Source organism: Lasioglossum baleicum, chromosome 3, assembly GCF_051020765.1.
Source record: "Lasioglossum baleicum chromosome 3, iyLasBale1, whole genome shotgun sequence".
In the NCBI taxonomy this organism is placed as follows: Eukaryota; Metazoa; Arthropoda; class Insecta; order Hymenoptera; family Halictidae; genus Lasioglossum; species Lasioglossum baleicum.
This window is the reverse complement of record NC_134931.1, coordinates 4,794,521-4,819,934: the sequence shown is the minus strand read 5'-3', so window position 1 is coordinate 4,819,934 and position 25,414 is coordinate 4,794,521. Positions and strand designations below refer to the sequence as shown.

The window sequence follows — 25,414 nt, the reverse complement described above, 5'->3', positions numbered from 1 at the left end:
CTTGTAAAATCTAAAAACAAATACTATCACAGTGAAAGTTATAAATTCTCCAAATATCGCGCTATGCGTTATAGTTTATAAGTAACAACACGTATGTATAAAGTTAATTTCATTTTCTTTAAGTAAAATACAAAATCCTCGTGGTCACACATATGTGAGGCTGGTAGCGAACATGTTAAGTTAACTTCTTTCGTTTATTTCTCATAAGAAGTGAACATTTCGTATGTTACAATCCGAAATGGAGGAAATGAATCGGTGTTTTCTACAGAGTTTAGTATAGTTTTTCAACCCACCTGCTACTTTCTTCTTGTACTCATCAGGTTTATGTAAATACAGGGCCGCAGCATCGCCATTTAAGGGATCAATTGGATTAGGATATGTTAACAGTTGGGGCAGGAAAGACTCGAATATATTCGATAAATCTGAAACAGAGAACAAAGTATTGAATCGAAAGCAATCCTCGCGTTTCTTGAAAGCTATTGAATACGTTTCAACCCTTAGCTAGTGAGACGTAGTGTCAGAGACACCATAGAATTTCTTAAATCGAAACTGTTAACAAAAAAATTAAAAATATGAGTTTCCGTTTCTGATTTCCTTGTAACCCACATTATTTTTCTTTAATACACATGAAATTTTGTTTAGATGCTTTTCGTACTCTAAAAAAGCTACAATATACACGTTTAAAGGGTGAATACATACAATACAAATATCGAACTTATATAAATTCGCTTGCTTTCTTCGGAGTATTATCTTGCGATAAAACGACGAGAAAGAGCAATATTTATGATTGAAAATGCAAGTGAAAGATCTATCACCTAGACATTTTGAGGAGTTCTATTTGCACGTGCACCGGTTGGTCAAATAGTCAGTAATATGTTAGTATGTATAAAAGTTTCATTGGCTCGAATATAGTCGGAAGAAACCACGAAAGCTGATGCAACAGAGTATGCTAGAGTACACATGCCAGTCTCTAGCAGGCAGCCGAGGGTTCAAGTGTCACGAAAAAATCGCGAGCCCGCTTATGACAACGCGGAAGGATCTATCTCTTAAGCGGCTAGAGAGAAAATGCATAAATACGTACCGTAAAGGGCAGTCCAGGCCTGGTTTATTACGTCTAGACACACTGTGCCCGAGACTTCGTCAATGTTAGGGTGGTACACCTTATTCATAAAGCCGATCGAAGGAGATTTGAAGGGGTAGTGGTCGGGCAAGTGAACCCTCACCTTCCATATTCCACCCTCGTAAGGCGCTGCAACGTGGTACAACTATATTTAGTGACGTTGACTGAGAGAGCGAGAAAGAGAGGTAGAGAGACGATTTCAAAAATAATGTTCCGCTTTTCCGTCCGGATAAAACCGCAATAATCTAACACCGCGAATCGAGAGAGCTGAAAAGTGGCTGACCTAGCCGCCGGGAACGGTTGAAGTAAATCGAATGGAATCGAGAGAGCCGATGATCGCCGTTCGATCGCCGGACGATTTGCATGACGCCTGTGGTTAACTTTATTTCCCCGAGGAAACGGTACCTACACACCGGGGCAGTGATTTCGTGTTCGATCATTGAAATTGCAGGTACAGTTATCGGTGATATTCCAGGCAGCTGGAAAGTCAGAGGCCACGGCATAACTCGCGATAGATCCGAGGGAAACTGGAACGTTGAACGGTAAAACTCCGGAGAATGCGTTCCTCTTTCGCGCAGGAAAAGGGACAGGAAATGGGAGGTTGGAGCGAAGGAACGCCGCGTCGCGACGTTCCCATTGTCCACGGTGGAATCCATCAAAAGTCTATAGAAAACAGGATGTTTTTACACCGAAGCTAGCTCCTTAAAGATCGATTTATACATGTCCGTCGGGCAACCGCAAGACACCGGACGGCAAGACGGGCCTGTTTTTCCAATTTGTACATATCCGGGCGTATTCCGGGACTACTCAAGTGGCATTCAAGATGCTCGCACAATAAGCCAAGCGTGGACCGCCGCACAATGGGCCAGAATCGTACAAAGCTGGACAAAATTCGTGTCTCTGGTAATTTTTTTATTTTTTCAATACGAAACTTCTACCATGGTATTCGTTTCGTTTCTATAAACACAACATATTTACGATCATAATTACTTGTGCAATAAGCGATTCAAGTTTCAGGTGTGTATGAGGACGGCGAACGGAAAGGAAAGAGAGAGTCGAAGCATCGAAAACCTCAGTTCTTCTTTCTTTTCCAATCGCTATCCTACCCTACGTTCGGCACACTACAAAGAATGTTGCACCTCTACCAAAACTATCACTCGGCACACGATACGACAGCTACGGAGAGACTACTCTTCGTAAGGGTCATCGGATCGTACGGACGAACATGTATAAATCCTAAATACAAAAACCGCGACCAAATTCTGCCCGGGTGCCGGAACGGACACTGCACGGTTGTGTATAAAATCGGCCTTTATGCTCGTGCTCTCGATTCGCGCGGGGACGTGTTTCGGGCTGTGGTACATCAAACAATGCGAATTCTTGGGACGATGATCCGCCTTTGTCCCGTACAAATTGCTTGCGACATCGAGCAACATTTATGCCTGGCCATCGCCAGCAAAACGAAAGTCAATACCATCGAAATTATGCTGTTCGAAGTCGTTCGAGCGACTGCGAGCCGTATTCACTGTTCTCCGGAGAAGTTCCAGGCACCGTGGAGTACAAGGTGATGAAGAAGAATCGGACAGCCAGAGTATACACGAGACGTGTACGAAAGCACTATTTATACTACATATGTATACTGTAAACTGTATAGCATAACTGGACCGAAAATCATAAATAATCGATTTCTTAAAATCTTCTAATATTTCCACTATTTTGTGACTCGTCTGCTCATTTTTGTTATAAATGCATAAAATCCGCAGTCTAATATATTTTTAAAATCATGAATTTTGCATTCTCTCATATTATCACTATGTTCTACAATAAATGCACGATGCTAATATTTTTCTTAGGCATGTATAAATAAATGACGGCTGTAGCGTCAAACTTTTACAGTTGAAGTCGTATTTAATGTAGGAAGTAACATAAGGTTGTTCTCTTTGGATAACGGAACACAAAATCGAGTCATAAGGTGTTATTAATATAACGCTATCATGGTCTCATGTTTTAGCAACAAGTATTCCATGTTTGTAAGCGCAAGTGTCGATAAAGCACATCTTTAGCCTGTGTTTAGGATATATTTACAACTGAATCGATGAAATATTCTGATAAGAAACGTCTTGTGGTCGTTCAGCCAAGGAATAATGTTCACAATCAAAGATTGATGACGAATGGCCTTGGCTGATAAACGTATCACAGGTCGGTGAATTCATCTCGTGATGGACGACGCGACGTGACTAGTTACGAAAATGGCACAGTTTCATGAGAAACACCTCTTTGAGATTGAAAAATGGTGGAAACTGTTGCGCGCGAATGGAAAAATTAAAAAATAAAAGAAATAATGGAATAAATAATAATGGAAAAGAAATAATGAAAGAAAGAAATAATGAAAAAATTATCTCAATTATTGCTTCTACACCGACAGGATGTTATATTTTTCATCTCTGGCATCCATCTCCCTCTTTGGAATTATCATCCATGAACGAAATCCTCTAGTTGTTCTCAGCAACGCATAAAGCCTCGCCAGTGAACGGTGCTCGACAAACAAGAGTGGCTCGAAGTGAAACGCGAAATAGAGAAGGAATGCAGCCGCGGATCGATCAAACGCTGCAACGGAAAAACGAACAAGATGAATCTACGGCCGAAATTCATTTTGCACAAAACTCGGAAATAAAACTTTCGCTGAAAAGTTTTTGATCAACAAATTCGCTGAAGCGAAACGTGTTTCGCACGTCCAAGAGCGGCGATCATCTATCTATTACACTGTTTCGCAAATTCCTTTTCGGATTCTTCAATTATGAATACCAATTTAAAAAATGCCAATTTCTGCGGATATGTTTCAATTTATGTAAGAAAATTTCATTATTCCGCGTGGAAGAGTACTCTCTTGACCTGCGAACAGGTGGAGATTGAAATTCACAAATTATTTTCAAAATACAATCGAAAAATGACGCACTCATACGCGTGTATTATGCAGGGAACAAGAAGTTCCACGGCATCGAGATAATTGTCTAAACGCAATTAAATGGTGGCTGATCGTGTCCCGGTGAAGAAAGTGCATGCGGAGCTTCTGACTCGTTTCGCCACGTGAAATATCAACGTTGTGTTGTGCAATAAACGATTTATGCACGTACCTCGAAATAATAGCCTGCGGATGAACTGTAAATCTTCTATCTCGCATACGGTACGAACATACTTCACAACGCTGTTATGTGCGGAAGGGGAATCAGAATTTTTAGACACAAGAAACACAAGTGATAAAATTCGGAAAGAGAGATTGTACTAATCTACCACTACTTTTCCAGGTACTTTTGTATGCAGTATGGTGTACCATTTAGAGGCACTCTGAGTAAATAAAAAATCACTTCTGTATTTACCTTATTCCATGAAACCTTCAAGATTATCAATATTTCTAAATCATAGAGACAATATGTCAACAAAACCAGTGATCGTTTTTGTTTACTTCAGAGTCGCCAGATGAGGGGAATTGATTCGAATTGAGGGGAAAAAGTTACCCTCCCTCTCTCTCTGAAAGTACGGGATTACTAATGAGACAATAAGGGTGGATTTATAGTGGAGCTGTGTGTGTGTGTGTGTGTGTGTGTGTGTGTGTGCGAGCATCGATGATAGCGGCGCGGTGAAAAGAAACCAACATTCGTGACAACATTTCGACACATACTAATGAAAAAATACATACGTATTTTCTTTGTTTTTCTTTTTTTGACCGCACAGCTCACCTCGCTGCTTCACTATAAATCCACCCTAATGCACGACAGAGACGGAGCGCGTCAAGTGATCGTGCCGTGGCGGATGCGTGGGGGGATGGCATCGTAGAAGGGGAATGTAGAGTTGGGACACAAGTCTTAATTTGGCGATCAACTATACCTACTAGGCTTGTACAGTAATGTCTCAATTGACGCAAAAAGGCTGTACGCGCCTGACGCTAAAGAAATATCCCCTCCACTTTAGTAATGTGATGAGGTCGGGTATATCGGTGTGAACCACTACTAATGCAACGCGGAGAGTCGCAGTCGTCGGCACAGTTCAAAGGCCCGTGTGTCCTCACAATGTAACACCAATATTTAATCTGTTTTATTATTACTTATCTTTTTATGAAACTCTCGTCAATATATTCGTGGCATTTTTCTGATTAAAAAAGGACCAAACACGATATAATTTCAATTGTATTTAGTGGTTTAATCGACGAAGGAAATTTCGAACGCAAAGAAGAGCAACGTATCGGAAAGAAAGAGAAGCGAACAGTCGCAGTCGCCGGCACAGTTCAAAGGCCCCCGCGTGGTCTCGCTTTACACACGCTGTCCTTCTCTACATTCGGCTCGACCTTTGGAGATAAGAAATAGCTAACCCATACGATAAATGCGACCAAATCCCCCGAGGCTTTTGCGACAATTGAGACATTACTGTATTTCGTGACGTTGTCGCACAGTGGCAGCTGTGACCATGAGGTAGCCTTGAACACTGAGCATATAAACAACACTGACATTACAACAGTGCGTTATCTCGGATAAGGAAACAGACGCGATCTTTACCGCGCGATCTAAACCGAGTTTCACGATTGTCTAGGAAAAACACTGCGTTCTCTTTCTCGCAATTGGATACGATGATGTCTAATGAAAACCAGCGAAGCTACTTCAAGTCGTAATCACCGGTGAGTCATTCTAGACGCATCGCTCGAATGATTCCTGCCGATCTGTCCATGGATCGGCCGACTAACTGGAGGCAAAAATCACTTGAGCTACGTACGTACGGTTTGAGTGGCCCTTTCGCGAATAGGATTGCAGATTCGCCGAGAATCGATGTTAAAGAGTGAATTTCTGATTCACGACGGAGGCCAACAGAGAAGAGACCACCTTGCTGCCTCTATCGAGACCTCGACTCTCCCTGTTTTTCAGGCCGTCACGGCGAACCGACTTTTGCCTTCGCGAACCGCGAATCGCGAACGTGCATGCACATGCGAGACCGCGCCGCACTTCCAGCCAAACACCAGCCAACTGTGACAGGCCGATTTTGATGAAACTTCACACGGACGTGGGCAAATTCTGACGGTATTCGACACATATTTTTTCTTTTTTTTTAGTGGTTCATATTCGTATGAAGAGGGCGAAACTACCCTGCGATACTCAGACTGCGGAAGCTATCTGACTACAGTGATGGTATCAGGAGAAAGTGTACATACATATTAGTAAATCAATTATATTGTGCACGTAGTTCGAAATATCTGTGCGGAAGATTATGCGTAGTATCTGTTATGAAGAAAGACGTAAACATTGCAGTCCTCGCGTGAGACAAAATGACTTATCGATACATAAATGGTATTCAACAGTATTCAACAGTGCCGTAACGCGGGCGTGGCGAAAAAGGCGTCCGCCACGGGCGCAACTGGGTTTGGGGCGCAAAACAAAGAATACCAACCCGGTTGAGGGTCGCTTGGACGCTTTTCAAATCTTGCAAAAAAATTACGAACTCTCATTACAAAACGCGTATCCAAATCTACACATAGAATTAAGGATTTTCATAACAATGCCTGTAACAACAGCTTCCTGCAAACGTTCGTTTAGCACAGGGGTCGGCAAACTTCTTTTGAAAAGGGCCAGAACGTAAAATTTTTAGGCTAGGGGGCCGGGTAGCAAGCTCGAAGATATTTAGGTAATTCTATTCATAGAGCAACAAAAAAAATACCGGTTCAAAATATTTTTTATTTTACGTAATTTTATTTATTTTTTTCGTGTTCATTAACCTCACGGGCCTGATTAAAAACAGGCGGCGGGCCGGATTTGGCCCGCGGGCCGTAGTTTGCCGACCCCTGGTTTAGCAAATTAAAAATTGTAAAATCGTACCTTTGTTCTTCTATTGGACAAGAGCGATTAACAAACATGTCTAGAATATCAATTGAAAAAGATGTTGCTAAAACATTAAATTATGACGATATTAATGTCTTTGCAAATGAAGGTGTTTGCAAATTAAAAAACGAGAAAAATTACTTTATAAAATATGCTGAACTGTTTTATGTTTTTATTATATTATTTTAACATATACCTATGTTTCGTATTTCTTTTATTTTGTCATCATTGAATATGAATAAAAATTTGTTCTTATTTAGGTTATAGATTATTTATTCATACAAATACCTTGACAAATACCTTATTGTATACACAGGCAACTCATTTTGATGAGGATAATAGTATTTAATATATTCCTTTTAGTAAAATTTAACTTGTTACATTAAAATTATTAATTTTTTTGTCATTATTGAGTTACGGGGAGTCGCAAGTTAGACACTTTTGCCACAGTCGCTTCATACCCTCGTTACGGCACTGATATTCAATATAGTCGTGGGACAACATTAAGTGTGTCTGGAATGGAAACCGCTCTAAAACTGTTTCGAGAAAAGTTGTCCATTATCAAAATTGCTAACCTTAAATTGAAGTAGAAACACCATCAGTAAATTTGTTAAAAATCCAGCTAATTATACCGAAAGAATTTCTAAGAACGATGAAGTCTTTTGTAGACACAAAAACAGAGTGACTGTATCATTATTCCCATGCACGAAAATATGCACATCTATTACGAACGAAGATTATGCGAAGATTAAGTATTCACAGCTTTTCTTTTATTAATATGCGTCTATACATATTTATTAACAGGCCGCAGCTTTTATGCGTCTATAACCAATTTGGTGGTGGAAAATATAAAATGCGCTGGAGAATTTCGAAATATTTAGTAAAATTAGATTGAGGCGGGAAAGAAAACAACGAAGAAAATCAATTTCCGCTGTAGTTCCGTCTACAAATATGTATTAATCAGCATACATTAGAATTTGCGCGAGCTTCCGCAGTCTACTTATTTCGTTTTTGCATTTTAAATGTCAGGTGCGTTACTTACGTGATATTGTAAAATGAGCGTGAATTACGAACGTAAAAAAAAGAAGTCCATCGAATATTGCAGACGCTACCGCTGCGCAAGGTTTCATACAAATCGACGTGTCACACTTCGGCGATGTTCCTTGTTAGACGTGCACGTGACGATGCAAGGCGTGCATTATGCAGCCGGCCGTAGCGACGTGTAGGCGAGAAACGTGACCCACCTGTGCGTACACGCACGTGGACACACAGATGCGCGTGGATTCATGGTGAAAGTATTGACATCCACACGAAATCGAAGCTACGGGAATGCAACTCAACGGTGTTAATTCCTAGTCAATGCTGCTAAATTCTACGTAACCTGATACACCATTTCTCGTTATTCTCCGATCTAGATTATCAATGTTGTTTTTAAATTCGCCGATAAGTTCACTACGGATTTGATGCACTTCAAAACAGTAGAAGAATTCGAAGCATTTAAAAATGTTGCATTACGTTCGACTCGTCATAATAATTTAGAAAAAGAAATCAATGCCAGTGTAACTCCTGTGGTGTCCTGGAAAAGATTCCGAAAAATATAATAGAAGAGAGAAATCAATTTGTACAACTCGGAAAACGAATCATGTTTTAATAAATATTTAACAACAATGTGCGAAATCATGTTCGGCAAAGAAAAGAACGTGAAAGACCGCGCACAAAGCCTGCCCGTACTATGACAAAATTCCGCAGAAGCTCCATGGATTTCAACTGGCGCGGAATCGCCGGTAATAAAGATAATTGCAAAGGCTCGATATAACCCAAAACGAAGGAGAAAACATTGCTCGAGACAGTTTATACATGGCGAATTGTTCTGTTTTATTTGCGTCGCGACTAATAGCTGGAATATTGAATTTTTCGCCGTAAAGCCTGGCCGCGTTTGTCGACGAATCGGCTTCCTCTAAAACTTCAATGAGCACCATTAATACCAGAAATCTGCTGGACCAATCAACACGTTTCTGATATTTTCCTTTCATGATTATTGAAATAATAAACATGTACATATTTCCGTGTTAAATTCTCGAACGAGTTAATTCGTTAAATTATTGGGATTGACTTTGAACAATAATCTCTTCATTATTGTTATAAATCCATAAAATCTGTAGTCTAACTACTAATTCTACTTTTAATTTCAAACGATGTCTCGTGTTGAAAGCATATTTTTAAAATCATGAATTTTGCATTCTTTCATATTATTTCTAAGTTTGGCGATATGGATAACAGTATCTATAAAACTAATATTTTCCTTAAGCATGTATAGATAAATGACCGATGTCATTTGGCCATATTCATTTATATCAGATAAAATTCGCTAAAATTTTTACCGTAATTAAGTACACTCCGCTCGGCTGCGTTTTAAAATACGGTTGATTTAGTCATTTTTCCGAATGACTGTGTTCATTTTGAATGAAACTTATCTCGATAATGTATTGAAGAATATCTCTCTGGAATTGATGGGAAGGATAACGCGAAAGAATCGATGAGCATAGTTATCAAACAAACAGGAGATAATACTACGGTTGATTAGGGTGCAACGAAACGGAAACAGGAAGTGGTTGGTTTCATTTACGGTGATCGATTCACGATCGGCATTATACGCTACCCTCGAGCCATGGAATCGTTTCGAAGCGTACGGTGAATTACTGCGAATCTCGAAAATTCGCGTGAATGCGGAACTCTGTGGCTTCCTTGTTGATAAATCACTGAGAATATTCATGACATACACCAATGACGCGTATAAAGATGACCTATAACAATGATCCAATTCATAAACATCGCGCTGTCATAATTTAGACTTGCGTAAAGCGTTTGTATATGCATATTCTGCCTTCTCACTATTGTTAGGTACATTCATGACTACTGTTGATTTTACTGTTGACTGAGCACGCTAAATGTCAATAAATATAATTCGTGTACAATCCACGTAACAATGGATCACCAACGAAGTTTCTCAGTTATAGCAGTTCAATGTTTTCCAGCGGACAATTCCGCCGAGTTACTACGATGGAAAAGAAAACTACAACACAGCACTAGCGTTATTATCAGATTTCCAACAGTATAACGTGCGATGATCGTTTCTCGAATTTCAATATAAAGAGAACATAAATATAGAGAGAAGAATACATATATAGAAACATAGCAGATACTTAATTCAATGAACACGAACAGGTTACTGCATGAATCCCACCGGAAGCTGTTACCTTTTAATTTTTTAACTATCCAATTTCAGAATCCCATCCGACCGATTCCTACCAAACACGAGCAATTTATACATGGAGAAATTTGTTATTGAGCAACAGCTCGACGTACACGGCTATCGATGTTCGTTCCAAAAAGATATTTTTGTTCATCGACAGCAATCCCGAGGGTATCGGTAACGCCACAGAATTTATTGAAAATGTACGAGAAACGAGAAGTAACGTGAACATTTCATAACTGGTCGAGAACCTCCTTTTAGTCTTTCTAGGGTTGATAATTGCCGGACCGGAAACATTGGAGCAACATTTTTCAAGGAACAACTGGAGGACTGCGTGCAGCACCCTTAAACTCCCAAAGAAAAGGGAAACACGAACAGAAGTCGGGATTAACAGCGCGAAATGGGCAGGATCAAGTCGCCGCCGCTATGCTCCCTCGGTTTCTTTTATTACGTTCCAGCTTTGCGAATTTCCACCCCGTCCTCAATTACAGTCTCTCGGAACCCCCAGCAGCGAGCACTCGTCGGTGCGACGTTATCGTCGACAACGGTGCCACGCTTCTTTCCTCTTTTTTCTCCTCCGGCATCCATGTGCTCAAGGTTTTTTACCCTCCGCGGGTCGCGATCCCGAAAGACGCCAAGGCTGTGCACCCTGCACGGATGCAGATGCTGTTCGATACGAAGCTTCTCCCCTAGCTTGGCCCAGTAACCCGGTTTTCCATCGTTCCCGCACCGCTTTCCACCACCCGACAACGCGAACTGGGCTACGCATTAATTTTCCATTTCTGGGATTCGGCGTGTACGCGTTAAACCGGGACCAACTCGGAACCCCAAATTGTTGGGACATCGACAGTAACTGCCTGGATCACGTTAGTCGACCAAACTATTACAGGAGCAAAATGGAACCTATGAAACCATTTTCCCAGAATATCATCATTTATGAGTTTATTGAAACAGGACAGTTGACTGAAGTCTTGCCTAAATTATGTTAACAGTTTAGGGGTGGAATATGTTGGAAAGGACACAAGTACTTTCATAAACGTGCCCTAATGATCGATTTTGTTAATCCTTCTTCAAGCAGTGCATATAAAGTGCTTAATAGATCAGGCAGGCCCGGCTAGATAGACTTAATCGCTGATTGGATGACGCTGGCATAGTGAAAGGATTTACCGATATTAGTATCACGGTAAGACACAATACATGCGCTCGCACGTAAAGATGTACCGTTAGAATCGGCTGTGCTTTGCGGAATATCCTCCTGCACCTCTGGGCCAATCCTGTCGTTGTCCTAAAACCTAGCTAAAGACAGTTCCCAGATGGTCCTGCCACTCCAGTATTCCCATGACGTAGGCCTTTCCACAGGTATAGCCCCTACAGGCGAAAGTTATGGATCGTCCTCCACGTCCATAATATTTGCACACAGTTACTCTGTGACTCTCTGAATAAAACTTATTCGCAAACAGAATGCTCGAGACTCGACATCACGATTGTTGGTCATCGGTAGACCGCGGATTTATACGGCAAATAAAAATTGTCCACAGCCGTTGCAAAATACTGGAGCTGCATACACATTTATTTATTTTCTTAATCATATTAAATCAAAAATGTCCTAGAAGGGAAAAGAAAATTGTATATTTTTTGTATGTCTACATTTATTTTAATACTTAAATATTGATTACAAACGAATCAAATTTTATTTAATCTAAAATGAAACGCGTGACATTCGTGTTTGTTAGACTTTGTTAAAAACCTTCGTGACGAGTCTGGCTCGTCAAAATACGGCAAGGGGTTAGTAAGTCGAAAATAATGCAACAATATCTTCGAATTCTTAGAATATCTTCACTGTTTTGAATTGTATCTACCTATCTTTGCCACAAGTGCATCAAATCCGCTGTCTAGTAATTATAAATAACGATGTGCGCAACAGTAATTTGATTTTCTTCACGTGAAACGGGAAGTCGTGGTCGTCACAGTAGCGAACGTGTTAAACTAGTTTAGGGTGAAAACGAGAAGGTGTTGCGCGAAATACAACGCGCAATCAGTCATGCTAAAATTTCAAGCGCACCTGCCGGGAAGTTAATAGAAAATCGCGGTGCAATAATCGCGGGAGATACACGTACTGCGAAAGTTGTTTGGCTTGACTCACCACCGCCCAAAACAAGTTTTCTTTCCATTAGCGTAGAGAACTTTCAAGGAGCCTAGCCGCCGTTGCAACAGCAGAAAGCCATTATTCGCAATGCCCGCAGGGAAACGCTGGTGCTTTTTCAATTAACAATTCTTTCGTTCATTGTGTACAGAAAATCGACATATTTAGTACACGGATTATTCTAGAAACGGCAAATTGTAGCATCGCACTATGGGGTATTTGGCCGATCTGGCTGGCCAAAAGTATATTTTGTCAAACTCATCCCAGGTAAAAATGAGGTGCTACCTGGAAAAGATGAAGAGTGGGGGCGTAATAAACCGTCGGTTTTTTCCCGATTTGGCATTTCCGTACAGAGGTACGATCACTTGAAGTTTACTCATTCCAGACAGCGTTTGTGTTCTTTGGCGTGTCCCCGCGTTAACAACGTTTGAAGTGCTATATTTTTTTTCATGAAAGCTATTTTAAAAGAAACAACGATGGATAGTATTGAAGCAGGTAAGTGTGTACATTTCACACAATTTTAATCAAATACGCGTTGATTTAAATAAAATAGAAATAACTGAAAAAAGTCAATTAGGAGGCAGTTTTAATCTGAATCTACATACAACCGGAAGGAATTAGTTGTACGCCCGGGTCCGTCCCGGTAATGTTTGTTTAGCCACTGTAAAGTGGAAAGTTTCAGCTTTATTTTAGTGTAAAAAACAGTTACGAATATTTACGAATTCATAAGTTATCGTTAAAATAAGATTTTGTAAACGTGAATGATATTTTTTAAAGTGATGTTTTACCCGATTTAAAAGCATTTATTATTATTTTAGGGCCATCTAATGTTCAAGTATTTACACGGAGGCAAATATGGTGCATTATTCAGCAACTTCAAAATGTCAATGTAAATGCAAAGTTGACATATGCCGAGAACTACTTGTGTAATCAAAAGAAGAAATTCGAATTTTCCTATATCAAGTCGGAAATGTTAATTTTTATTTTTTTATAATTATTTTTTTAAAGATAAAATACTATATATAAGTTAGTAGGTACATTTTAAACGCGTTAAGCAAAAAAAATAATTTTGGCCAGCTAGATTGATCAAATACTCCACTGTGAGTCGTGGTAAACACGTTGAGTGAATTTTAACATTAGAATCTCCGAACAAATCATTTTTCTAATACGTATTTGAACCTTTAGCATTCGGGTGTGTTTACACATCCACTTATTACGTCACAGGCCTATATAAAACTTAAGATTTAAAAATAATATTCTTCATCTTACATTCTCCGCCCGAGGAAGAAAGACAAACTAAGAATACGACGACGGAAAGTTCATTTGAAAAGGGGCAGAATGAAATGCTGATCGTTGATGCGACCGTTCTGCGTCCGTTTTCGCGAGAGAAAGGACTAATGCCTGGGGATGATTAGAGTTAAGAGGAAAACAAGATAAAAATGGATAACGAAAATCCGATAGACGCACGGTATAATCCGAGAGCAGGGTATAATCCGCCTCCGTTATGTGCTGGAAAACGTGCGAGCCATTTTTCTACGTTGCGCGCATCTTAATTGCTGCGTTTCTAAGTAAACCCGGCAGCTCTTCCGTTTCGAATCTGTCCGCGTCCCTTTCGCGAATGATGCTCTGCGTTTTCATAATCCCGTCGACAGGATCGCGAGAATCCGCGAGAGCGGCTCCACAAGATTCTCGAAGAATTAAATCCCATTTGAACACTATTTCACTTTATGCTTCCGTTCGACGACTTTTCGCGATGAATCGCGCCTGCAATTCCACACGCCTTCAGCTTCCGCTCTGTGAATGGAAATTCAGGCAATAGCATCAACCCTGTTCGTTCTCTCCGACGCGGTGCGGTTCGGCGCGACGCGATGAAAAGCGACCAAGACATTAAAATTGTATTACGTACGCGCGCGTGAAGCCGAACCGTTTTCGCAATTTCCCAGCCGCGCGATTCGCCGAACACTGGAAGAACACGATCCCGAGCGTTATCGTTTCGGAAATATTATCAGCAAGGCTACTTCGACATTCTGCTAACACCACCCTCGCAGGGATCGCGTTCGCCTCTGGCTCATAAATCTTGACCGTTTTCACTCCAAGCTAGAGGTCCTAGTTTTGAACATTTATTAGAGATACACGTGTAGTTAATATACCTGTGCTTCTATCTATGAACTTTTTAATAAGTGGGTCCACGCATTTATCCCATGGTGGTGGAAGTGAAAATTTTCCCTAGACGATGCTTTTATCCTTCCATTTTGTTAAAGACCATGCCGTTACGAAGACAGACGATGCGCCCCTCGATAGCAGTTAATAAGATCGTGGCAACATGATGAAAAGCTCCATCGTTCACCAAGAAAACATTTATGATCGTAATCCTCGGTTCAGAATTTTATGGTTGTTTCTGATGCATTCGTTGTGCTAACCACTCCTCGTAAATCATCTTGCGCTGTGGACACTGGCACACGTTGCGTGACAAGAACGCACCGTAAATCGTTACCGTTCGACGATGTAATTTAATTGCAACGTGAACGACCGAGCCTTTCGCTGTTTGTTTCCTTCTTCGTTGAAGAGAACCAGTCCTAGTTTTCGAAGACGTTTCAATTTGCAGCATTTTCGAGGAAAAATAACTCCTCTGGTTCCAACTTGCTACATCGTGTAAAAATATCTTAGAGAAATGTGAACACTGTCTTGCGAGGGTAGAGGCATCAAACTTATATTGTTGTACTATTTGTTTTCACGAAATCGGAAATGTAGTGTTTAAATACTTTTTAGATCCACTGTATATCTTCCCTTTTTCTGATAACGACATGCAGCCTCGCGTGATGCGATAAACATGTCCAGCGACGTTCATCTACCCCCGCGAAACACCTGTTCTCATCCAATGCAAATTATTCGCGAAAATCCGGCGCAATCTCGTCCTCGAACAATAAAAATTCGCGCGAGGGAAACCCGTACGGCAGACAGGCGGCGCCATTTTCATAGAGTCCCGCGGTTCTCGAGGCCTTAGCATATTCGCCGGAGCAGCTCTGGGCGTCACAAAAGAAGCAGAAAACAGAAACAAAGAATGAACGGTAGTTAAACGAAAGAAGGGAAAACGTCGGATGGGAGGTGGGAAAAACGCGTCGAGCCGGTACACTCGCGAAAACTCGCGTGACGGTCTCAAAAAAAAAAAGAATCTCGCGAAAGTGCACGTAGTTAGAATGCGGCGAGAATTATACGCGACGCGAAAGTCGACTTAAATTAAATCCACAGCGGGAACGACAAAATCGAAATTACACCGTTTCTGGACGAAGGTGAGGGCACGAGATCGTTGGGTAAACGTGAGTTTACCGTCCTGCTTTAAGGGATCTTCCTGATTTGACATGTAACAATATCCTTAAGTTGCTGTCTTATCTGCTATGTATTTGACCTACTCGTTTTCATCGTAAATGTAGAAATTGCAGGAAAAGATTTTTATTCCCTTGTTGTAGATACCCGCCTTTTAAGAAATGCCTAAAAATTGCCTCGTGATCGGATAGTCAAACTGGAGAGGCCTCTTAATATTTTGAAGTTTGTTGTGCCAGAACAAGCCGAATGATCGCGCGCCCCAGCTGGTCAATGATTTAATAGTAGTGCGTGTTGATAAGAGGCGAGCGACCTTTTTTATCTGCGACAGACGCGCACACGGAACGCGAAACACGCACTGCTCTCGTTCGCGAACGACCGATTAAAATTGCAGTTTGAACTTTGAAAGGTTAATCGAATCGCTCGTGACAACGTGTCGATTAACGCGATGCCTACTGCGAGATGAGTCTCCCACGGAGTTCACTAAATTTGGTATACGGTGATACAAGAAACTCGAATTCCTCCGGAATTCCAATCGGAATTCCATCGGAATTCCTTCCGGCGAACGCGATACTTCAAGCTCTGCGCGATTTTGTCACCGTGAAACTATAGAACCTTTCACTATCCGATTTTTGTTCTATTCGTTATACGAATGAAACATCAAAATTAATCTTATAAGAAATTAATCCTTCCACAGTTTAATCCGTAGGACGTACAGGCAGACCGGAGAAATGATTAACAATAATAAGTTTTAAAAAACAGATGAAAGATGTATTTGCCACACATGCAATTGAATGTAACCAGCAGAACAATATTACATATATTGAAGCGTCAACTACACTTGAAATGCATTCCAAGTCGATGAAGATTTCGAAAACTATTGGGCCAATGACTCCAACGGGAAATTGCATTTTCAATCACACAATTTTCTGTAAACCCTTCATTCTTGCAAATAATGATGTTGCCGTAACTGAAGATTATAAAGTTCGGTGACCCACATTGTTTGTCAACACAGCATCCCCTGCGTTCCGTTATGTCCGGGAAATGACAAATCCATAATTTGAATAAAAGCCATTGTTTGCGCGAACCAACGGTTTGTATCGGACAAAATTAAGGAAGTTTAGTTGCAGAGGGATACAATATTTTGCCTCCGAACGGGAAAATCCCGTACTCTTTTAATTTAGCACCATGTTTAAACATTTCAAAAGCTCGGATTATTGATTTCATTTACCGTGCACAGTGTTTGAATAAAACATGTCGTCTACGCTTAAAATCATTTTTCCCCGCCACGGTGTTTTATGCGAACATTTATCGATCGGTTGCTAGAAAAATTATAAATATTCTAGTGAATAGATCAGCGTCTATCGAACATAAACAGGTGACAGCTGTGAAAAATATGGTGGTAACATGTAGAACGCGATTCTTTATCAGAAAGCGAGATAAAGTCGACTACTTATCACTATTTAGAATTACAGAAATTCCCGTGTGTGCCGGTTCCCAACGGTCGAAGAACTTATTTTGCAAGTTTCACGTGTTCCAACTGAACCGGACCGGATCGCAGAAAAGGGAAGAGCACAAATCACATCTACAAGCCTTTGAACGAAGATCAAAGTAAAGATCGCTATAAAATCGCGGTATTCGATGCTCGACGAAAACGAATTTAACCGTCGATGCTCGGTATTCAATTAAACTACCATAGGTTCCTAACTTTTTATCAGAAACGAAGCTTCGAGTAATACAATAACGAAGGCCATCAGACTGGGGCCATGTGTCCGTCAAAGGTAATGAAGTTATAGCCGTAGTTCGTTGAAAATTGATCGATAAATAAGCAACAACGTCAGCGGTGGTTGTAATACTCTGTTATATTAGGCACTCGAATAACTTTCTCCAGTTCTTTTCCTACATAAAACTCCTTTGTTTCGATAGAAAAATAGAGAATATTTTGTACAAAGCATTTGCCATCGTTAGCCATAACTTTTCCTACATTTCACGTAATTAGTGGATTTCACGATAGAAAAGAAATCTTTATTTCTACATTTTTTTTCACTTTTCTACGTTCGGGGGGTCGGCGGGGTCACAAAGAAATAGTAGCCCCGACCCGAGGGTATTTCTTAGATCAAGGCTTTACTGTACTTCCAATTCGTCGTATTGGAACTTCTTTGGTGCTCCACAGCGATCCTTGTTGTTCTTTCACATCGAAATCGTCATTTTGAAATCGCCGGAACCAAGCTCTGCCACTTCTTTTGGATAACGCATTGTCACCATAAACTTCTACAAGCATATAATGGCTTCCGGCTGGGCTTTTCTTTCGCGAAAGAAAGGAAAGAAACTTATTTAAGTATCTACTTGATAATTTGGAATGGGGCACAAGGGACTTTCTGCAGGAGCGGAAGAGGGGAACCGTCTCGATTCTCGATGTGAGCGAACGTGACGACTGTATTTACATAGAAATTCTACGGTGAGGGTTTCTTGGCCGGCGAATCTTCCTCGGCAGTTACCTCGCAGTTCTTTTTGCGAATGTACTTTTGGCGTACAACTGAAACGACCAACACAAGCAGCTCTGACACAGGAATTCCGTCGGCGTGCCGGAAACGAGTCTCAGGAACTACCAACACCGCTTCGACGCTCATCACTGCAAGCTAATCAGCCTCCAGCTGTGCTAACTACACATCGGATTGCGCGAATCATCCCCGTAATTTGTCTGAATTTCAGTTAACGACTGAACACGAGGAAGTCGCTCGTGAAATTGTAAGACGAATGACCATTCTGCTGGTAGATCCGCTGTAGGGTGAATGTGCCTCATTCCAGCCCCCTATCCAATGGTCAACTCTCCTGATAATTAATTGCTTAATGGGGCTAGAAAAAAAACGAGGAGACAGACATCAAAAAATGCTACACGATTTTAACGATGCTGACAAACCTTCTACTTTCTGTGGGGCCTTTTTTTTTATTTGAGGGCGGTGGAGGAATGTCACTTACGCACACCCCCTCCTCAGATGACGTCTGGAGGGGGTAGTGTGGGACTCGGCACCCCCTAGATGGAATTTGGGGGAAATGGAACTAGAGGGACTATACTCCTACCCATACCCACTAAACCCCCACCGCTCAAAGCCTCTTGAGTCCGTCGCCTCAAAATTGTCTGCGGCTAACAGAGGATGCGCGACCAGCTCTTCGCAATACAACGCCCCACTCATGTACCACAGAGTTAATCACTCCTGTTCTTGGCTTTTACTTTCTGTGGGGCCAGAATAGAGTCGAAGAACGCAACGCGGTAAACGCGAAGTGAATTTGCGCAGCGAACAAACGCATAATAATTAATTAATTAATAAGATAAGAGGCTTACTTTCACTATCTGAGATCGGAAATGAAAAGCACGGCGTGCTGATGAATAACGTTTTGATAAACGAAACAACGGGAACGAAATTATCAGAGGTGCTGACTCATCGGCAAGCGAACCGCTGCTTGAAACTACCTTCCTTGAAAAGTGAACATTGATTACAGCGCAATTATGGTGCATTTGGCAGCGTGTGACGGAAAGGATCTGTCCACTGATAGAATGCGAAGTGCGGAGCAACGCGGCTGCGAACTATTAATGGAAACAGAAGACTAGCAGAGAGAACGCTTGTCCCTCGAACACTCTGACAAGCTGCGAGTGGGGCAGCGTAATTTCAGGGTCTGCGTTAAAATTAATCTTCTGGTTGAATGAAGCTGATATGCATTGTAAGAGGAAAGAAGAAACATCGAAAGATTCGTGTGCCTAGCACCGGCGAACAGGAAATCGTTTGAAATCGCTCTGTCCATTACCGTCGGCACCTCTTGCAAAAAGCTTAAACATAGAAATGTGGCTCTAATCAATATCCCTCTGTCTTCCTGCATGCATTTGGTCACGTTTGCCCCTTCCTCTTTCTCCATTCTTTCCACTAAATTGCTCCAGAACAAAATAATATAAATTTGTACATCATTCCATTTTCCTATATGTACACAATATACATTATATTCGCAAATGCCGTTTTTACGTGAACTGTCTGTAACTTATGTAATAAAGTAAGGTGAAATAGCCTAAGCCTGGACAGCATATTTTGCTACCTTTAATTTTATCAGTTTAGATTAACAAAAATAATTTTTTAAGAGTTTTAACATAAAATTCAGAGTTTGTAAAGTAATTTAAAATGGAAAAATCATTGTTTAGATTAATATTTTAATTGTATTAACAAGAATAATTCAAACCTATAATTGGACATATTAAATCCAATCTATGCTAGTACCTGGACAGAAGTAAACCGTACACCGGGACAAATTGTATTTACATATAATCTGCAACAGACACTATAGTGCGCCAAGCACTACGGCCGCTGCGGGGAGCGAGACGCGCAGCCGGGAGGAGTGGGGGTATTCCTTGAGAATGCCTCCGATCGAGCAAAAATTTGCCCATGCCTGATCTATGTATAACATCGAACTTTATTAAATCTTTAATATGATGCACATATGAATATATTATTATTGTATATTACACATTCTGCCCTGTTTAATATGCTCATCTTTTGCAAAGCAAGCATTTCATGGGACAATACTTCTTTATTCTCTAATTGAGTGCATAACTTTCTCTCCTATAATTTCATCTTTATTATCATTAGTTGCTTCAGACCTCATGTTTTTAGATTTATCATTGGTTTTTAACTTTATATCTTTAATTTGTTGTGTAATTATCTTTTTTCTTTCGTGTAAATTATTATTGATTTCTTGTTCTTTTTTAATTTTGTATTTCTCTTTTTCCTGCTTTTTTGACAAATGTTCTTCTTCTATCATTTTTTTCTTGCTCCTTTTTTCAAGATCTTCCTTCTGTCTTCGACAGTACAGTTGGTGATCCTTTGTTAGCATCCATCGAACTTAAATTTTTCATTCTAGAATGCGTACTTATATTTCACAACAGTCCTAAACTTGGACATCTAATATTTGAATTGATAATTATTATTTAAGTTAAGTTTGATTGCCAATTTATTTTAAAATATCAATATTATTATGCGTGATAATTACTTTTTGTCTAAGGGCTTAAATTATATCTTTTTTTCTAGTAAAAATTGTATACTGTTTTCAGATGAACTTTGAATTCATTTTTAAATTTCAATTGATGTCTTAATGAAATAATATTCATACCTACTTGTAGCTAAGGCCTCAGAATATATAGTATGATTAATTAATCTCTTAATTATTGATTTTACTATGAAAATTCAATTGTCCAGATTTAGGTATCACTTTTGGATTGCCCACACTTAGGGCATTTCACCTTATTGTTGATGAAATAGTTCCTTTCTACTTTCGGGGATAAATATTATATGAAAAGGAATAGTCACACACACATACATTCGCTGGACAAGTCAACCTACTATCTAGGCCCTCTGGACGCAGAGTAAGTTTTATTCGAAAAATTTTCTGAAGCTAGCTACAGTTTGGGAAACGGTCTCGAGCGAAACGTCGAGTGGGACACCCTGTATAAAATATAACACGGCTAAAACAGTCTACGATGTATTAACGTCCCTGGAACAACCGTCCATTACAGCTACGCGGGGTTCAGGCGTCACTGTCGAACAGAATCTTGGGGTGTATTAGAGCCCCGCTGTTAAAGTGGGTCACCGTGCGGGACACTGTTGTACCTGCGATGTGTATCGTCGACCGCTCGTTTACAGGCATTTCCAAACGACTGTGCTTTGTACGGTAAAGCGCAGCTTGCACCGGGAGAGTCCACTGCGCTTCCACGCTGTTGCCGATGCACGGTGGTGGTATTTACGTCCTCGATGTTAGGCCTCAAAGAAAAATCGCCCCGGGGCTAATGGAACGAGAATATATTAATCTGATCAAACGCCCCCGGCATGCTTTCCGTCGGGTTCTTGCTTCTGACCATTCTGCAAAGGAACTTTATATCCGCGGAACAGACGGTGCGCGGTCCTGTTAATCTTATCAGCTACTGCTGCTGCCGCTGCTTCTACGACCATGTGCTCTTGCGATTTTTCAGCCGACGTGAATTTATAATTGTCGTTCAGAGGAAAATTTTCGCCGAGCTTCGAATAATCGCCAATTTTCTCCCGTTGATACGCATCCTGTTTGCTTCTCGAGCTAAAGAAGTATTCCAGACCACTGTACCTTTCTTTTAGATTCTGATCATACAAGGAACCGGTGCTTCTTTTGGTTGAACCTTCCTCCACGTATCTTCTTTTGTATTTCTGCGGTTCTAACTTTTCTCCAATTAACTCGATAAATAGATCATACTTATTTAAATACTAAAGGAGCGTATGATTTTGATGTTGTAGGTTCCAACATGTTTCTCATTTCTCCTTCAATCGAGAAATAGTGAACCATCCAGAGCAGCATATTGTATCAAATTCTATTTTCATTTTTGAAGGGGAAATGGTAAGCTCCTTACTCGCAACTGTGAACGTAAAAAGCCTAGTCAGACTTCCGCGATGTATAGCATACTGTTTACAGGCAGCGAAGAAAGTTTTCCCTTCGACTTGATCAATAGGAACAGAAGTGTAAACGACTCGCTATGAACTGGCGCATCTCGTTATACGACACTTCAGCGGCAGACTTCCGTACAATAAGTAATGTAGAATTGAACGAGTAAAGGGCGAGTTCCGTCACGCTTCTCTCTTCTTATTCACAACATTCTCCAAGTTTCTTCCAAGTTTAAGTAGATTCGGAATGATGTTCCACTGGATAATTCGGATAATCGAGATTCTACTGTATCGTGGATTCAACAGGCAAATATGACCGGAAGTGTGTCGTGTTTGGAGTCGTTTCAGACAGAGAAGTGTCAAGAACATGTCGGTAAAAGTCCCATAAAAAATCATTCGAAACAAAAGAGTTTTGCCACTGTTTCCTCGCTATCCTTTGCTACGTTCGACTCTAGCGATAAGACTTTACGGAATAGTGTCTGTACATGATAGGAGTAACATGTCAGTCAGAAGTTTTCACATATATCTAGACATTGTATTTTAAAGCAAACAGGCCGTTCCAAGACACGTTGTCATAATCGAGTCCGCGTATTCCAGATCGAACGGACGTACTCAAATAAATCATAGCGTAACGAACGATGATAAGGTCTTGCAGGTTCGGATTGCCTCGTCGATGGTTGCCCGTTTTATTTCTACTCCGCCAATGAGTAAAATTGCGTAACACGAGGTTACGAAGCGCACAGCCGGTCGGTCCGTCCCTTGACACTCGTATTTATTTTCGTGATTGCCATCAGTCGGGCGAGGCGGAGAGCACTGTTCCTCCCGCGAAGTACTTTGCAAGTCCGAGATAGCAATCGTCCAAACGAAACAGCTGGTTCCGAGCCCTTTGTAATTAAACCATTGCTGGAGAAATTCAGGATACGCCAGCCAGCCAGCCTCGCCGCTCGTCGGTATCTCTCCGAGCTTCCTCGGACGAGACATACTCTTTTCGTCTGAGACAACAAAGTCTGCGTTCTGATAAGATTAATTCACTCTTCCCGTCGAGCATTGAGCTGCTCGGTTTGCTCGAGTTACGGATATTCAGTGTGTGGATGAAGCGTTGCAAACGACCGAAGCGAATGATTTCTTACGGGGAAAACCTGAGCCACAGCTAACATGAATACAGTCCGGGACAAAAAGATAGGCATTCTATTGACAAAATTTAATCTAAGACAAAAAGAGGCACTCTATCAGTTTGTTAATATTTATTTAGTAGGCAACACAAATGAGATCTCTTGTACATACATCGTTTTACATACACTGTTTTTGTACATTTTGGTTCACACACAGTTGGTAAAACTAAAACGTTGTTGCTCCGCATGAATTTATCTAGAAAAATGTAAATTTTCAAGACAAATTAGTCGAGGACAAAATGATAGAACATGCATTTGAACAATGAAGTGTGAAAACAGAAATGATCAATTTTGTTAAAAAGAAAAGTCTAGAACATGTGAAGTAAAAATGCCGGTTGATTCACCAGCAGAAATGTATTGTCTAAAATGTAGCGTTTTTCAAAATTTCCTATTAAGGTAATGGTTTTCATGAACCAACAATATACTAAGTATCTTCACTTACAAAGCGATAGGAGAGGGTCTTCGCCGTTGTAGTACAACGAGTCGCAACCCTTCGCAACAGCGAAAAGCTCACGGACCGGCATATAACTTGATTTTCGAACGACTATGACCAGTGCGTTCCTCCAAAGTAACAAGCTCGTTAGCCAATAGACTTTAGCAAATTGGAGCGTTCGATTCGATATCACGCACACATCCCGCGCGCAATTCTATCGAGGTTAGGGTCTGCCTGAAGTAAAGTTATAGAGACATTCCAGGCAGGCCCACCCGATACCGGAGGAGCCAGTAGAGGGGGAGTGTTTAGTGGGTAGTCCCGGTTTGCACTCGTCTAAATGACGAACACCGGGGAGTCCCACACTTTTCCGAGGTTGGAATGGCCCCAGAAACTACTGCGTAAAAGCACTTCAGCCCCCTCCACTTTAAGCAACAAAAAGAAATTCTATCGAGGTTGTTGGCCTTGTTGAAAAAAAGCCAAATATTAATCAGCAAACAGGAATAACTTCGGGCGCCACGGGTAAACTTTAAGTTCGACCCATGGAGTTTGCCGACAGTGAAGAACGGTGTTTATCGTAGCATGACGGGCTTTCGTTTCGCTGAAACGACCCCTTTTCACGTTCAATCTCAAAGGGTTAATGAAGTTACACGCGCACAGGAACGAAGGAAAACGCAGCTTGAAAGAGGCAACTGCCGACTCTTCGAAAACTTCGGGATAGATTGTCACGGCTGAGGATGAACCGCCGGAAATTGACATCGTTCAAATTCATCTAATTGTTAAGTAGAACCGATTATCGGGGGAAACGAAGAAGCGAGACCTGGCGGCTAATGGCGGGAGCAATTAGCAACATTGTGCAGCACGTAGGCAAACTCGTATCCGCGAATGCTGTCGGACAGGTTGAAGAGGCCGCGGACGCAATGGCTTGCTCGAATGCTGTTTGATTAGCGAATGAGACTTCGAGTATTACATCCTCTTCTGCGCATGTTTACTTTGTACGTCGGCTTGCTCCTTTAAAATCGCGTCGACGATCTCTCATCTTCTTACACGAATTTTTTAGTCTCATTTCAAGATCAAGATAATGAGCCATGTAGCTTGATCTTAGTAGAAGATACTGTCTGTATCGCGGTGGCAGGCTCAATTGATTCTTAATTTGGATCGTTTGCAAACCAGCACAAATTATCAATGCACCTATATTGATAATGTAATATAATAAAATACTTTGCTGTAGATTTAATTACGTAGAAGATATGATTTATATGTCGAGATGGCAGGCGCCATTGATCCCTGATTTTCAGAGTCGTTTGAGCAGTAGCTTTCACTAATTGTAAGTCCAATCGAAGCAGGTTTCCAGCATCTAAGGGGCAATTGGCAAGGAAAATCTGTTCGTTTGATGTAGGTGTGGTGTTTACCAATCGCAAATGAAGACCGACGGGTTACAGCAATCACCGTAACACATCAATGACCACGCGATAGAAGTAATCGATTGCCTCACCGAACCAATACCGCATAATGAAAATGGAGGTTTTTCGAAGGACGGTCCGAAACTAATCAAGCCGACATGAAACTATGAATGGAGTTCGCGGTGTAATCAAGATTTGATTTGATAAACGGGGAAAACATCCGTGCACATTTTATGCATGCTGTGTCCAAAATAGGGTAAAC

The 25,414-nt window shown here is 41.0% G+C and overlaps 1 protein-coding gene across 2 annotated transcripts in view; it reads right to left on the bottom strand.

Moving 5' to 3' along the window:
• Window positions 1–25,414, bottom strand: part of Ubce2h (ubiquitin conjugating enzyme E2H) — a 57,155-nt gene that overhangs the window by 9,829 nt on the left and 21,912 nt on the right. Inside the window, exons 1-3 of one of the 2 annotated variants that reach the window (XM_076447792.1) lie at window positions 8,024–23,515; window positions 1,082–1,249; window positions 294–422 (exon numbers count right to left, since the gene is read on the bottom strand). In XM_076447792.1, coding sequence (XP_076303907.1) covers window positions 294–422; window positions 1,082–1,249; window positions 8,024–8,111 — 385 coding nt within the window. In that variant the 5' untranslated portion in view covers window positions 8,112–23,515. Of the gene's footprint in view, window positions 1–293; window positions 423–1,081; window positions 1,250–8,023; window positions 23,516–25,414 lie in introns of those variants that run through there. The other variant, XM_076447791.1, reaches the window with a different exon arrangement.